At 41.4% G+C, this 17266-nt stretch overlaps 1 protein-coding gene across 3 annotated transcripts in view; it reads left to right on the forward strand.

The window, feature by feature from the left end:
* The window catches only part of FNDC3B (fibronectin type III domain containing 3B), a 362124-nt gene that overhangs the window by 260422 nt on the left and 84436 nt on the right, over positions 1-17266 (forward strand). For all 3 annotated transcript variants that reach the window (XM_047875932.1, XM_047875933.1, XM_047875934.1), the window contains exons 7-9: positions 30-88; positions 7749-7900; positions 10902-10961. In XM_047875932.1, the coding sequence (XP_047731888.1) occupies positions 30-88; positions 7749-7900; positions 10902-10961 (271 nt within the window). The remainder of the gene's footprint in view (positions 1-29; positions 89-7748; positions 7901-10901; positions 10962-17266) is intronic.

Consider the following 17266-nt stretch of genomic DNA (forward strand, 5'->3'; position numbering starts at 1 on the left):
CTTGTCTTTTTTTCTCTTTCTCCATGCAGAGTATGAGTTGGAAGTAAAGAGGGTGCAAGACATTCTTTCAGGAATAGAGAAACCACAGGTATGTCTTCTGGATTTCTCAGCACAAATGACACATTCTTAAGCATTTCAAGTGTGCTTTTCTTTCACCACATCGTAGGTAAACAAAAGGGCCCCTTCCTATTGCTGATTATTTATAAACTATGAAACAGTGTTGTTATTAATGGAGCATGAAAATATAGAACAACAGTCTTCTGTTCTGTCACAATCCACCAAAATGTGTCCTTTATTTAGATATTCTGAATGCAATTAGGTATTCTTCCCTGCTTCCAAGGACACATAGCGTCCCCCTGACACCCTTCCCTCCCACAGGTCTATACAACTGTTTTCTTTTGGCAATTTCCTTGAACCTGTGTAAATATAGTAATAATAATTTTTGAAAGCCTCAGTGATTCCGAGTATTTTTCCAGGTAAATTTCAAAAAGGCATTTAAATATTAGCTGAAAAGAAGTCCAAGATATTGAGTGTAATGGCAAGAAAAAAAAAATTGGTGGGAGTGATGATATTGTGAGGTTTTAGGTCTGATTTTGCCAAATGCTTTGAAATCCAAGTGAAAAATTGAAAACGTTGACTCAGCCTTTCATCTGAGGTCAGAGAGCCAAAGTTCTTTGGATGTTTTCCGGCCCAATTGGAAAACCTTGATCCCTCCTGCGTTTCAAATCCTGAGGCTTTTTAACAGAAGAGCTCAAACATGCCTCAGGGTACACAGTTGAGTTTGACTAAAACCTAAAAGCAGGTGTGTTGGAGTATGGGTCCCACAGGGAACTCCTGGAGCGGGGAGTCTGCACTTACTCTGGTGTAGGGAGCAGGTTGCCACGAGAGTTTTGGGGCATAGAAGTTACATAGTCAGGGCTATACTTTTAGGATGCACGGACGGTTGGCAGATGCATCGGGGTGAGAAAAGGATGGACCCAGGGAGGCAGGCACCAAGAATCTGTTACTGTAGCTCTGGCAGGAGGGTACAGGAGGCAGAATTCAGGTGGTGGCCCTAGGCGTGTCAAGGAGAGGATACATACCGGAACTGCCTAGAGAAGTCAGTAAGGCGTTATGACCTCTCAGATAGCTGGGCTTTCAGGCTCTGATGCCTCCACTGAGGAGTTGCTGCCTCCAAGAGTCTCCCTTGATTGCTGTCCCTGCCCATCAGGTGGGATTCTCCACATGGTATATAGAACCCCTGTGGGTACTGGGTTCTATATACCCACTGGGGTGGGTACTACCCCCAGCTTCACTGTGCTCTGCGTGTATGTATATGTGTAATACATTTTACGCCATTTGCTGTTTCCCAGTAATCTGTGAATTCCTCTAGAATGGGTTTGTGTAGTTTTCATGATTTCCAGTGATATTCTTGGACATGTTGAGTGTGTTTCACTGGCAGGGCACCAAGGAAGTAAATGCAGGGGCAGTCATATATGTCTGGTAGGGCAGTGCTGGGGAGAGAGGGGAACGAGATAGTGATCAGATCACATGCATAGAGTTATAGTTCAAGCTGTGGGAGTAAGAGTGGATGATATTTTTGGGGCTGGGGGGGGAGTATAGGGAGAGGTTAGAAAAAGCTTGGGGACATAATCGTGGTATATAGTACATGTATTCGTGGTATAGCAAAAAGAAGGAAACTCCATGGAGAAAACAGGAGTCCTAATCGAGAAGGCAGAACAACAGGTTATTTGACTGTCTCAAACACAGTCACAGAACTTCACAGGCCTGCCTTCGTCATGTGAACACACACTGGGTTTTTCTTGAGTTATTCCTTGTCATTTCTTTATGGCAGAAGTGAGAGAGTCTATGTTTGTTAGGATCGTGTGGCTCTAGCAAGATAAAAAAAAAAAAGCACCATTTAAATGCACTAGTCCTTTCCTTGATTCAGCATTTATTAAGTGCTTACTGTTTACATTTTTTGGAGCAGGGTGGATAGACCAGCTTTTATGTAAACAGATACGACATGAGGTGCAAAATTGGTAAGATTGTCATCTGAGTGGTTAGACAGTCCAAAATGGGTCTCACTAGGCTAGCATCTGTTGGCAGGTGACATTTCTTCTGGAGGCTCTGGGGAGAATCTGTTCCTTCATGTTTTCTGGCTGCTTCTGGAGGTTGCCTGCATTCCTTGGCTCACGGCTCCTTCCATCCTCCTGTCTCCTTCTCTGACTCTGACTTTCCTGCCCCACTCTTTCACTTATAAGGACCCTTGTCACTACACTGAGCCCACCCAAATAATCCAGGATTGTTTCTGTCTCACACGATCTGCAGTGAATCATATCTGCAAAGTCCCTTTCACCTTTTAGGGCAACTTATGCATAGGTTCCAGGGATTATGATGGGGACATATTATGGGGGTCATTCCTTCCCCCTTGGCCCCACCTAAACCTTCTCTGCCTGGTGATCGCCCACTCGTCCTTCCCAGCCCAGTAAGTTGTTTACACGTTTTTCCTCCCTTCCTCTTCTCCCCTGTCTCTGTCTGAAGGTCTTATTCATGACTGGGTCTTATTTATCTTTGTGCCTCTAATACCTAGCACTGTCCTTGGCACCTTGTGAACCTTTAACAAATATTTGCTGAATAAACGTGTGGCAGACCGCAATGGCTGCAGCTAGGTTCTGGCAGGGGAGACAAATGCCTGAAGGCCCGCCAGCATCAGATGAGGTTCGGCCAGCATGGTGGAATGTGGGGACAGCCTGGTGCCAGAGCCCCAGGCAGAGGCCTGGAGAGCAAGGGCCTCTGCTTTGCATTCTGGCCCTCTGGGCCTTTAGCTGTCTCTGTGACCTTGGGTAAGTTCCATGACCTCCCTGAGCCTCGGTTTCCTCACCTTCCAAAGGTAGGATGATACATACCACATGGGACTATGGGAGAAGTAAATCATATAGTATTTAGAGAGGACTTGGGATAGGGTATTTCTCTGGAGTTTATAGCATATCAGTATGCAAAAGTGAAATTCCCCACCACACTCTGAAATGGGAGAGGGGTGTCCAGCTGCCTTCCAGGGAAAGAAGCAGAGTTCAGCAAGTTGGGCATTTTCTTCCTGATTTTTTTTTTTTCTTTCAGCCACATCTGATAACACGTCTAAATAAAAGGCACATATTTTTTCTCTGAGATTTTGTAGATGGTTTGTGTTAGGTGTAGAAGGAATTTTTAAGATTTGTGGGTTCCGGTCATCTTTCTAGAGCTTTGGGCACACTGAGTTGAGCAAGTCATTTACAGAAACCTGGATACTATAAAGATCCAAATACTGAGTCACGGAGTAAAACCGCACGGATTTGCTAGGTATTTGTCCTGAGACTGTAAGAGTTAGGTAGGTGCCTTGGGGACCAGAGTCCTAGCCACTGCTCTATCAGGGAAACAATTTTGCTCCTGTTCTAAGTGATTGAGGAATAAACCTCTCCCAGTACCTGCCACCTCCAGCCTTTGATCTGCTCTGATGACAGTGCTAGATGCAGCCTCCCACTTACCGCCGGGCTGTTTATTTTCAGGATGTAAATAAATGTAACCTGCATTGTTTCCCTCTGCTAATGTTTAGCTTGTGGGAACAATTGATTTGTCGGTTCCAGAAGTGAGTGCACTGACCTAAGAGAAACAATTGCCCCTCCAAGAAGCCATTCCTCGAAAAATAAACAACAGTGTATCTGAAAAGGTTTGGCAGTTCTTAGCACTTGAGGGATTATAGAAACAGATGATGGTGAAATTCCTAGATTTGAGTCTCTCTCTTTTTTTTTTTTTTTTTTGAGTAACGATCTCTGACCTTTTGCTTTTAACTTTTCCATTGTGTTATTATTTTTCATGATGGTACTTCTGAAGTGAAGCCAATATTTCCATGGTAATATTTCCTTAGCGTTCTCCCTAATTGGATCTGCAGGCCTCCCACATAGTTAACTCCAAAGTCCTGACCAGATTTAGAAGCTACTTACTTACTCAGAAATATTTTTTAACATGGGAGGAACAGTTTAGTAACTTGATGAGAGTAAATGGTATTTTTGTTCCAAATAATAAATATAATTTGCATATAATATGGCCTAAGAATTAAGATAGTAACATTTTACAGAAAAGTACTAAAATAATGAACAGGAGAGAGGGGGCACAAGGTGAGTGAAAGATGGTGTATCAAATAGCGACGCGATCATACAGTCTTAGGTCCTAATGGATATGCACATATATACGCTTTTAACTAGCAACTGGCCTCAAGTTGGAGTCTACGTTTAACAAATATATAGGCAACAACGATTTCTAGTCAGGATGTAATTATTTAGAAACAAATGATGGTTTTATGACTCCTTCGAGATACTTCAAAACAGTTTAATTTCTCTAAAGTCTTGCTACTTGTAACCTCCCCAACAGACCTTTTACATCTCTGGTGCCAAACAAAGTGTCAGTTTGGGTCTTGCCCAATGATTTTGTAACTAGAGATCATCACTTTTATTATCATCATAAAGGCAATTGACTTCTATTTACAGTCGGATAATTAAACATCAGGAAGTCAGTTCATGTTATGGCTTCTAATCTTTCGGATGTCAGCCATGATGTTCCTTGTGACTGTCAGATTAGCTGCCCTCGTGTAGTTCAGTGGTCACTGCTGGTGAGAAAGTTTTCCCCACGGAGAAAGAGAGAGAGAGAGAGAGAGAGAGAGAGAGAGAGAGACAGACAGGGACTTAGAAGTTACTGCTCCTCTGAGATTGCTTTCACTCTGAAGTAGGCCTGAACCAGTCAGAGTTCTTAGAGCTCAGGTCTCTCATTAAGGTTATCACCTCCGTGGACACTTAGAGTGTGCGTCCGGTGCTGAGGGTTCCCCTTTACGTGACATTCTCTTGAAGGGCACCATGCAATTTCCTGGCATCATCCTTGAAACGGAAGTGAATTCCAAGTTCTAACAGAAACGAGGCATTCTTTCTCTAGGGAGGATTCCAGTGCCTTAAAGAATGGAAACCTGAGGCCCTGGAGTCTGAAAGAGAGGGAACAGGAGTACAGGGGGGAATTGGTTCCAGACCAGTGGTAGTAATCTAGGTGGCAGGCTGCTTAGCTCCAGGAAAGAATTCTCAGAAGCCATGGCTGCTGTCCTTTGAAAATGATGTAGAGTTCTCAAAGTGTGCTTCCCACAGTCTGGCCTATTGGAAGAGTGCATGTGCACGGAGACCTGCGTTCAGAGGACAGTTTGCTTTCTTAAGGCTTACTCATGGGAACTAGAGAGGGCGCCTGGGTAGCTTAGTCCATTAAGCATCTGACTTTAGCTCGAGTCATGATCTCCCAGTTTGTGAGTTCGAGCCCCACATCGGGCTCTCTGCTGTCAGCACAGAGCCCGCTTCAGATCCTCTGTCCCCCTCTCTCTCTCATGTTATCTCTGGGGGCACCTGGGTGGCTCAGTTGGTTAAGCGTCTGACTCCTGATCTCGGCTCAGGTCACGATCTCACGGTTCCTGGAATTGAGCCCCACATCCGGCTCTGTGCTGACAGCGAGGAACCCACTTAGGATTCTTTCTCTCTCCTTTCTCTCTCTCTCTCTCCCTCCCTCCCTCCCCTGCTCTCTCTCTCATTCTCAAAAATAAACATTAGAAGAAAAAAGAAAAAACATCAGGAAGTCCGTTAGTTTTATGAGGTACCAGTACCTCAAGATGACTCATTAATGGTGTATCAAAGAATGCAGGAGATATCCTGGTATGCATTGTAGAAGCACTGCCTTAAAATCTAGTCAGGAGAATGAACGCACAAATAACCAAGTAAGGCACAGTACAATGAAATGATTGCCCAGCATAGGTACCAGCAGAATGTGACCAGAGCACCAAGAAAAGAGTGGTTGATTCTCAGCATGGGTTTAGGCAGGAATGTACAGAAACCTTTCCAGAATCACCCGCAAGCTGCTCTGGGTCTCTCTGTGCTGTGGGTCTGCTATGAGGCCATCTCTCACGCACCCGTCTCTCTTCACCATGTTGGTGCTCTTTGAGGCAGAGATCCTATGTTAGAAAGCAGGAAAGTCAGAAGCTAAGTTATAGGGGCATGAAAGGGAATGGCATCCTGAAGGGGTGTATAGCACAGGAGGGTCGGGGGACAGGGCAAGAGAAGATGCTAGTCTGGAGTCATGGCACAAAGGGTGGAGTTTGATTTTTAAGAGTGTCTCCCCAGAGTTTTTTAAGAGATATGTAATGCTGGTCTGCCATCCCCTGTGTCTCCTGTATCAGAAACTCAGACTGTCTCACTCCCTTTGACTTTTATTTTTCATTCAACAGACATTTACTAAGCAACCACTGCTCACAGTTGAATATGACTTGGGTCCTATCCTTAGGAAGTCCCACAGTCCGGTGGGAAAGGTAGACAAATGCCCTAAACTCGATTTGCAGAGGTGAAGATAACCAGGTGCTGTAGAACAGAAGAGTGATGACAGGTGAAAGACTTCAGGGAAGTTTACGTGGGGATAGTGAGGGCTGGCTAGGTCTTAAATGATGAGCCTGGATTTGACTAAATAATTGGTTAAAGAGATCTTGCTGCTTTGTCTGTGTGAAATAAAAATGATATGGAGGGATCGCTGCTAAACTTGGAAAGAATGACAGCCTGAAAAGAAATTCAGTATTCACAGTCCATATTATTCATGTTTTTAAATTATTTTGTATTACATTTTAATACTCTGTATTGATCAGATAGTGACAAAAATGGATGAAAAAAGGGGAAACTGAATAGTTTACGTATCTCTACCCATAGACTAATAATCTGTCACTATATGGTCTTTATGAACATGAAGCTTTAGCATGTATGTTAACCCTTGTTTTTAATGTTATTGAGACCAGTATCCAGAGAGCAGCAAAATAACTTTTAGAAAATTAGAACATCAAAGTTCTGTTGATTTATTGCAAAGAATTAGACTGTGCGTTAGGTTGAGTTTCTCCAGAAACGGACTCTAAAACAAAGATTGGAGTGCAAACAGTGTATCTGGGAGGGGGGGGTGCCCCAGGAAGCACCAGCTAGAGTGGGCACCTGGGATGGAAGGGCAGGAAGCCCACTGCAGGGTCTCTTTAGTGAGCAGGTTACGGCCCGAGGTGGCTGGAGCTCAGTCCTGCTGAGAAACAGTGGCGTGGAACCTGCCTCAGTGTAGTTGGTTCTAAGTAAAGGAAGAAAGTTGGGATGTTTGAAGGTGCCAGAGTCCTTTGTTCAAATGAAGTCTTACACAGAGGCTTCCCCAAAAAGAAAAAGGCAGAGCTTAGAGAGGTAAAACATCACCTCCACACACATTTCAGCCTGAGCCATGGTTCTCCTCCCCCATCACTGGGTTCTCCCACAAACTGAGGCCTTCAACGAGGGTGATTTGAAGGGTACTGGCATGGGAGGCTCAGAGGCAAGCGGAAAGTACCTGCGGACATGGCTCCTTCCATGTAACGTGATGGCCATCGTGGAGATCACTGAAGTCTCACACTCAACTTCTTACCTTTAAAAAAAAAAAAGCTCCCAAACAAGACTGATGACTTTACTTTCTGGAGGATCTAATGTGAATTACGTTATAAGGACAGATGCTTTAGGAGCTATTTTGGACACCAGGACTTTGACAAAAAAGTACTATATATGATGTGTTTTTCATTGTAATTAAAATTGTTCGCCTTGCATTAACACTAAGCCAATTTTATGCCACTACTAATCATGACAAAAATGTTACTGGAAGAAGTAGTGTCTGATGTGTATGAAGTGGATTTGAATAATTTCGTCTGTGTTTTTCTTCCTCAGGTTTCTAATATTCAGGCAAGAGCAGTTGTTTTGTCCTGGGCTCCCCCTGTTGGACTTTCCAGTGGACCCCACAGCGGTCTTTCTTTCCCCTACAGTTATGAGGTTGCCTTATCAGACAAAGGACGGGATGGAAAATACAAGATAATTTACAGGTAGCATATATTTCCATGTGTTTTGCTCTTCTGCTAAGCTGTGCAGTTGGAGTCATTAAGGAAAATAAGAAACAGGAGAAGTTTAGAGGCTTTGCAAACTTTTCTTTAAATAGTTCATTTTAAGAATTAGTGATAATTATAATGTCAAGAGTTATTTTTGTCCAGAGTAATTACCAGTCAGAAATGACTTTTGTAGAGCTATTTGATGTTGATGAAATATCATTTGGTTATGTTAGTTTGTCAGTATAGTACTAAAGAAAAATTTCCATTAATGTCTGTCAGGGTTAAAAGTGAGGATGATTTTTAATTTTTATGTACATCAATCATGCACTTACGCGGTTACCTTTTTCGACCCAGACCATTTTCTGGTGTTTTTTTGAAATTCTCTAATATGGTTTCCTTCCATTTTATCCTGTTTCTTACCATCCACAATAGGTTTCTAGCCTGTAGTAAAGATGCCTTTAGAGCATTTCATTCCAAGGCTTTCGTAAATAAGTTTAGCTCACAGGGTAGGGGATTGTCCCTTCTGTGTTACCAACTCCCAGATATTAACCATCTAAATGATTTATAGCCATGTCCTAAATGTGATTAAAAATTTTTAGGGTCAGGCCTTTTCTCTTTTGTAATTGCTAGGCACCGCCCACATTTGCAGAGCAGGAAATCAGAGCATCAGTCTTGTTTTCACTGCTTGTTTGACCTCCCTTTGAGTGGCCCCCAGAATGACCACCAGAGGCCAGCCTAGCATGGTCACACAAACTGCACTTCTTCCTCTGCCGGAGAGGCTGGCTCTCTGTCCCGTTTCCCTGCTGTACCAGTGCCACCAACCTTGTATCTCCCCAGCCCTGTTGTGAGTTCTTAACTTGCTCCAGGACATGTCTTCTGCACTAAGAAGATGGGTAAGAGACAGGGAAGGAGGCCCATTAGGCACTCTCTCCCCGCCTCACTGCCCACTGTGCCTCCATTGTCCCCTCCCTGGACTCCTGCAGGGATGTCCTCAGCCTCTTCCAATGTCTCCTCTCCTCCTGCTACCTAGCCTCCACACGACATAAACCGGGTCACACTGGGTCACTCCCCACTGAAGACACTGCAGTGATTCCCCACTATACTTAGAAAAAAAAAAATCCTAACTCCTTACTCCAGCTCACAACTATTTGGTTCTATTTTGAGAAGTCCACATTGGTCAAGAAATACAGAGCACCGTTTGCCCCAGCTGTACCAAGAAACCATGAGATTCTGTCCACGCCAGATGACCACTAGTGGCAGGAGCTAGTCTCAAGTGACCAGGGGGCTAGGCAGATAACGTTAAGTGAGAAAAGGAGGAAGATTGGGGATGGGGTGCACAGGAGCACCCCTGCCTTCCTCTGAAGGAGCAGCCCCCGCTCACCTAAAATAGGTTGGTGCCATAAGGGAATGCAGGCCTTAGAATTGCTGATTTCTTTGGATTTTTTCCCCCCAAAAATACTGAAAATCTGAATTTTTATGTAAGCTTTCCTAATGCCAGACTCATTCAGCAAATGCAAAACCACATTAAACATACAGTGCAGGTCAGACATCAGAATTATAGGCAGGGTGTGGACATTGGCCTCCAGTTGGCAACTTTAAAAACGTATTTTTATTTAAAATAATTTCAAACTTATAAAATGTTGCAAAAATAAAGGGATCAAGGAATATGCATAGACCCTTTACCCAGATTCACCTATTAGTAGCTTTTTATCCTGTTTGGTTGACCATTGGAGTACTCTTTCTCTCCTCCCAATCTGTATTTTTTCCCATTAGTTGTATATATCATGGCCTTTTACTGCAAAATTCTTCAGTATATTTCCCAGGAATAAGGATATTTTCTGACATCGCTGCAGTGTAATTACCAGCTTCATAAATTTGCATTGATAATATACTTTGATCTAGTCCATCGACCACACGCTGGGTTTGTCAGTTGATTAAATAATGTCTTATAGCATTTTCCTTCCCCTCTAGGACAGAATCCTGGCCAGGGTCAGATATTGCAGTTTGTGCTCATACGTCTTTCACCTTTAATTTGGAACACTAACACAGTATTTTGGGGCACAGAGATTTTTGAAGAGTATAGTCATGTGCCCCGCCCCCCCTCCGAATAATAACCCTCACCTTTTAAAAACTTTCAATGGAACATTCCTTATTTTGTCACGGCTTTTGCCTCATGGCTAAGTTAAGTTTCATTTGCAACTTCTGGTCATATAACTGGGTTTCATTTATGTGAGAGAGCTACTGATTGGTATGTGTATATATCAGAGAGCTATTAGGATTGATATGTGAAGGAAAGCACATTGAAATTTCTTCAAGAGAGATGAGAAGTTGAAGCAATTGGGGTTCCTTCCACGGTGAGTCTGAGAACTACCTTCGGTTGACAACTGGAATTGTTATTTTACACTGAAAATTTATCTCTGTGTTTAATTTCCTTCCTTATTTATTTGTTTTTATGTATTTACTTTGAAGAATCGATAAGGCCTTTTGGAACTTTTATTAGTATGTTAATCTCACCATTTTCCCGATCTAGGATAGTATGATTGAAAGGAATCTAGGGGTGCCTGGGTGGCTCATTGGTTGAGCGTCTGACTCTTGATTTCAGCTCAGGTCATGGTCTTACAGTTTGTGGGATCAAGCTCCGCGTCTGGCTCTGTGCCGACAGTGTGGAGCCTGCTTGGGATTCTCTCCCTCTGCACCTTTCCAGCTCATGCTCTTTCTTTCTCTTTCAAAAAATAAGTTTAAAATATATATCTATACATACATACACACACATACATACATATGTATGTATGTATGTGTGTGTGTGTGTGTATAGAATCTAATTTTCTAGTTCAGAAGGGTAATAATACCAAATTGGCAAGTTTATTTCTGGTTTATGGTAGAATCAGACATAAGGGTTCTTTAATCATTGCTGGTACATGATGATGAGACCCAAATCCAAAATCAGTCTTACTGTTGAAGCTGGTATCATTGACTAATAAATGATTTTTCTTTGCAGTGGGGAAGAATTAGAATGTAACCTGAAAGATCTCAGACCGGCAACTGATTATCATGTGAGGTGAGTTAGGATATGAGAGCTGACCTGTGTTGGGCATTCAGATTGCTAAAATAAATCGTGTGCTTCTTTTAAAAAGTTTATTGTTAACAGCATTTTCCTAACCAAAAGTTGCTGTTCCTTGGCTCATTGGCCATTCATTAGTGTTCTGCCCTTGACAATGTAGTGATTACACAGAAGTGTTTCTGGTAATAGAAAAATAGATGATACACTGAATCAAATTTTAAAAACTATTTTAAAGATAAATTGTGTATAGTCTAAGATCTTTTGGACTGTATGGTTTAATATACATAATATTTCCTTTCTATAAAACAAATGCATTTTTTTGCCATTGGTAGATCAGTTGTTTGTGATAGCCCATACCTATCTACTGTATGTTCAGCACAAGTGACTAAGTTCTGCCATGTTCCAAGAACACCTTTGGACCTTAAAAGTCAATAGGTTTTGAAAAAAGACAAGTAATGCATATATCAAATTATCTCTGATAAGAATTAACCCAACTTGGCAAAACAGTGAAACAGTGAATCCATATAATCTGAAAGATAGTCTGAAATCTGTACTGTGATTTTTCTGGAGTCTCTGCTGTGACTACTCTGGAAGGCAGGGCTATAACTAATCTTAGAAAGAAATACAGCCAACCGCAGACTTGTGAAGAGGAAAGTATTACATGAACTTGTGCAGAGCTCATCTAATTATTTAAAGATACATTCACATATCCACTTGCAAATAGGTTTCTGAGTGTGGTCCGTAACATTTTTTTAAATTTCAATTTTGACTTACAATTTTTTTTAATTTATAAGTTGACCAGAAATGGTAATTTTATCTAAAAGAGTACACAACAACGGTTTCTCTCTCCATTCTTCAGTTATGTATGTGTATATCAGAATTGTGTAATAGAATTGCAACATCAAGCACACGTTCTTTATTATACTTACCAAAGGTTCCTTTGTAATGGACTAGAGGGAGCATAGCCTAAAAGGAGGAGCATACATTAATTATGAGGAGGCTTGCGTTCTAGTCTGGTTCTGCTGTGAATTAACTGTCGTAACTATGCTTAATCACATAGGTTGGAGGCCACAATTCTTTCTATAACAAAGGTAGGAGAGTAGGGATGTGTTGAGATTACAATACTTTGTAAGCCATGTAAACGTTTAAATTAAGTTTAAAGCAATACATAAAAGCAAGGTGTTTTATATGCAGTTTTAAAGTGCTTATCTGCCTCGTTGCTGCGTTGTTTAGAAGAACTCTGTTGCAACTGTCTCTTCCTGTTCAAATCAAAACATTTGGGTTTTGAATCAGTTAGCTTCAGCCCAAACATCTTGAATTTTTCACAGTCTATACAAACAAAAAGATTTGTGTGCTTTGTGAAACTGAGATGATAGTAGAAATACTTTATTATTTCAAAAGGTTGATTTAACAGCAAACCAGAGCATGTAACACCGTATAGGGAGCCATGTAAATGTTCTCCATTAGTCGTCAACATATGTTTCCTTTTCTCTCCATCTTTTTTAACAGTTTATTGTTACTGCTTTATAAAGGTTCACTTTATTAATTTTCTGCTCATTCATGAGCTAACAATGTCTTTTTAAAGACACTTAAATGTCTTCAGGAGTCTGCCCTTTATTTGCCATCCCGTCTGTAGCTTGCCTTCATTTCTTTCTGACTTGTCTTACAAAGGGTGAATTCTGACAAGATTGGCTCATCAGTTCTTTTACGGCCACGTCTTAGGAACATCTTGAACTTCTGGGCAGATAAAAAGGAGTAATTAATGAACTCCCCAAGAGGAATAGGGACATGAGGTAGTGCCTCTCTAGAGGCTTTGGATCCAGACTTTGTCCTGACACATCTGGGACCTCTTGTAACATACATGACACATAGGTGACATAACACCACAGCCTAAGGCACCACCAACTGTCATTTGGTCTCTTTCTCTGCTTGCCAGAGAGAGAGAAAATTTTCCCTCTTCAGTAGCAAGCTCTTTTAGTATTTAAAAAAAAAAAAAAAAAAAAAAAAAAAAAAAAAAGAGTCTCTCCTAAGAAAAATGTCTACAGTCCAGATTTTACTTTTTTCTTGTCTGGCCCACAGTTCATATAGATCATTCCGTCTCTTGCCTCTTACGGTCTTTCATTTTTCAAGCGAGAGAAGAATCGAAATCCTTCCAGTGCCTGCTTAGATTAGCTTCCTCTGCCTTGAATAGCTTTGGTGAGGCAGCGTGACACGTAGTGGACAGAGCTTGGAATTGGGGGTTAATGGCTCAGTCACTTGCTAAGGGGGTGTGCCGAGGCAAGCCATTTAAACTTAAATGGCCTTGTTTTCTTGTTTCTCATAAAATGAGAATAATAATGATACTGGCTTCAGGAAGATGGTGTGAGAACAAATGAAGTGTATGTGCAAACCTATTATAAGTCTGGAAAGTGTATAAATGTTTTTGTTTGCCCAGAGTTGCTGCAGTGTTTCCACACTCTGATAATAAAAAAAAGACTTCATGATGCAAGTTCTTTGAACCTGTGTATAGTTCGACCATATCACTTACTATTTTATTGGGATAAAGATATATACCATACGTGACACTGGCAAAAAAGCAAAATCTCTTTTTCTGATGCAGTGGAGTTAATGTTCTCGAAGCCTTAGTTCCAGGAATGTCACCTTCTATCAAATACAGCAGCCTCAAATAAATGTGAAATTTAAAAGTCACCTATAAGACCTCAAAGGCTGTGTGGAATTTGTTTTCTCAGTCATTTCCATAATATAGGAGCTGCAAAAGAATTCCGTTACTGTACAGCCGCAAAACGAGCAATTATATTCATTGCCATTTTTATTTATTTGTGCATTACCAATTTAGAAAGTGTCACCCCGGTGAGAGTCTGGAGAGCCAAGGATGGAAACAAATGAGATATTTCTTTCAGCATTTCCAAGCAGGCTACCTTCTCCTTCCCGTTCTTAATATTGCACACTTTGACGAAGGCCTGCAGAAGTCTCCGTTCAAATCACTCTTCAATACAGTGAAAGGTTTCTTTCTCAGATCGTATACTAAAGTCCCATCTGTGGCTTCTGGTTCTAACATTTCTTGCTGCCTTTGATTTTGCGACTCTGATTCCCTCCCCTTCATTCTGTTGGTTCCCTGTCTTTATTCGGTGCTTTTTCTCATTTTCAACTTTTTTCTCCCTTATGTTAGTATCATTTGAGGTCACCCATCAGATATACAAACGTTTTTTTTAATTTTTTTTAAATGCTTTCATTTATTTTTGAGACAGAGAGAGACAGAGCATGAGCAGGGGAGGGGCAGAGAGACAGGGAGACACAGAATCTGAAGCGGGCTCCAGGCTCTGAGCTGTCAGCACAGAGCCTGACGCGGGGCTCGGACTCACGGAGTATGACATCATGACCTGAGCTGAAGTCGGACCCTTGACTGACTGAGCCACCCAGGCGCCCCTACAAACGTTTTTTTAAGCAGCAGTGTCTCAGTCGTGGATGCTGTCCTTGAATGTCTGGTGCTTAGCATCAGTTCCTGGGCAAGACAGCTCGTGACTTCTTGCCAGCAGCCCACTGCGGTTATGGGAGTCACTTATTAAGAGACCAGTGACATTTATATGTAAGTATATAGGTTTATGTACATAAACGTTTATATTCATTTAGCTATATGAATATTTACACATACTCAAAAATACCTAATTGGTATTCTAATTGGTAGTTACAGAATTAGTACTGACGTTGAAATAATCGTTTTATTTGGGAGTCAAGAATTTATATTTTTTTCAATAATAGGATAATCAGGAATTTGAGTGAAGGAATGGATAGCAATTTTATGACACAATTTGAAGCAGTTTTCCAGTCATTGGCATTAACAGTTTGGCAAAGAAGTTGTCCAGAAATGATATCATGTAGCAACATTTCTCAGAAAAATTATGTGATGAAACATTTCCAAAAATACGGTTGACCATCTCAGTACAGAATTATGAAATAGGTGTTATTGACTAGAAACTGTGGCTCCTACTATGTTACAGATGTGCTGGAGGAAGTTGGAGGCAAATTTCTGAAATTCTTGGAGCACCTGTTTCATAATCATTTAGTCAGTATTTAAGCTGAAACAAATGTGAAAATGTAACACAAGATTAATCATATCGTTAGAAAAATGTATCCTTCTTCGCTGTGATAAATGCAAAAGGAACTGAACTTTTTGCTGATTTATTTAACCTAAGAAACTGATCCTACCCCGCTGATGCTCATATCGCTTGATGGTATTTAGAGAAAACACATCACCATCATATGAAAAACATTTTTGCGACCTTCTTAAAAATCACCATTTCCAGAGACATTTCGCTAAAAGTTACTGGTAAACACAGCTGGTGGTTATGACAATTAGTTGCTATTTACTGAACAACTTTAACGGACTGGTATATCATGGGGTACTTACATACTATGTCAAATTTTACATACTGTGTATGGCACATTTATATTGCCATATACAATGGATCTTGTTTCCTTTGTGGACAGAGTTTTATGACTACAAAACACTGACCCCTAATTTCAACTGTAACATTCTTTCAGTTGAAAGACCAGAAAAATAATTCCTTGTGGCCCAGACAACTATGTATCTCCAACGTCCTCAAATGTTTACTTCTGCCACCGGGATCTTCGTTCCTCCCGACAATAGTCATCCTCCCAACCTGCCTCTGTCACTCATGTTCTCTAGGCTAATAAGTATGGATTTCCCAAGAATCTCAATAAAGAATGAACTTGACAGAGTCCAAATCTCCCCAGATAAGTAACTGCAGTCTGCCAGCCCTTCACAGGGCCTGTCCCTGCCTCATTTCCTCTGCTCTATTCTCCATGTAGATTTTTGGTGCTGTTTTTGTGAACATTTAGTACCCAGTATACCTGAGTATAGTCTGAATAAGCAAATGCCCAGTGATTATAAAGTGAAATCTACTAGGAACCTAAGCGGGTAAAGAGCTGGGTAAAAGGCAGTGGACAAGCAAATTTATTGCCAGGAAGACAGTAAGAGATGGGGAGGACTCTGAACTGGATAACACCTGCCCCATCTAAAGGCGGACTGTTCTCACCTTTGTCTTGAGTACTATCAGGCGGGTATGCCGCTGTGTTGCTAGAAGCAGAGGTTCATTTTTCTAAATGAGAGATCTCCAGAACTTGTTGTCAGTGTTGGCTTAACCTTTAACCTTCTGTTTCAGAAAATTTCAGATACAGTCAAAAGTGGAGAGTAATTGGGGTGCCCGGGTGGCTTAGTTTGTTGAGCGTCTGACTTAGTCTCAGGTCATGATCTCGTGGTTTATGAATTCGAGCCCTGTGTCGGGCTCTGTGCTGACCGCTCGGAGCCTGGAGCCTGCTTCGGATTCTGTGTCTCCCTCTCTCTCTGCCCCTTCCCAACTCGCACTCTGTCTCTCTCTCCCTCCCTCTCAAAAATAAATAAACATTAAAAAAAATTTTTAAGTGGACAGTAATTGATGGGTTTTCGTATACCCATCATCCGGCTTCTTATTCCCTTGCTGCCCCTCCCTCCTCCTCCTACCCCACATCTGTGTTGAAGTCCAATCCAGACACCATCGTGTTTCATCTATGAACCACATTACCGTCATCACATGCCCATCCAAAATAAGCAAAAATGATAACATTCCTTAACATCTTTAAAATTCAGGGACTCTTTCCATTTCCTCAACTGTCCTAAAAATGAAGGTTTTGTCTCTTCAGTTTGTTGTAGTTGAAATACAAACATGGCCTGAATATTCTGTTTGGTTGGTATCTTATAAATTTCTTTTAATCTATAGGTTTCACCTCCCTTTTCTGTTTTGTCCCCGTGCAATTTATTAGTTAGAATAACTTTTTTTGTCCTGTAGAATTTTCTGCAGTGTGGATTAGGCAGATTGCAACCCTGTAGTTTTGCTTAATATATTCTCTCTGTGTTTCCTATATAATGGGAAGGAGGCTTAATCAGATACAGGTTCCGTTTTTCTGGCAAGGATTTTGTAGGTTGTGGCATTATCGTTCATTAGGAGTGTATAATGTCTGGTGTCTCTTTTTGTACTGACCATTGCCCATGTCCATCCATTCATGCACAGGGGGCTGTGATATTTTAAATCACTCTATTTTTTCCCTCTCTCCCACACATAGCTTGGGCCAGATGTAACCCATGAGCCACCAGCTGGAGAATCCAACTGATCTACTAAAGTTTAGGCAGGAACCCTGCCCACGTCTGGAATATTCTGTGATTCATTTTAAGTAATTTACTCCTAGTGAGCCTATCCTAATACATGGAAATGATCTAGCCAAATCTACCATTTCCTTTTATATTA

Source organism: Prionailurus viverrinus, chromosome C2 (assembly GCF_022837055.1).
Source record: "Prionailurus viverrinus isolate Anna chromosome C2, UM_Priviv_1.0, whole genome shotgun sequence".
Classification (NCBI taxonomy): Eukaryota; Metazoa; Chordata; class Mammalia; order Carnivora; family Felidae; genus Prionailurus; species Prionailurus viverrinus.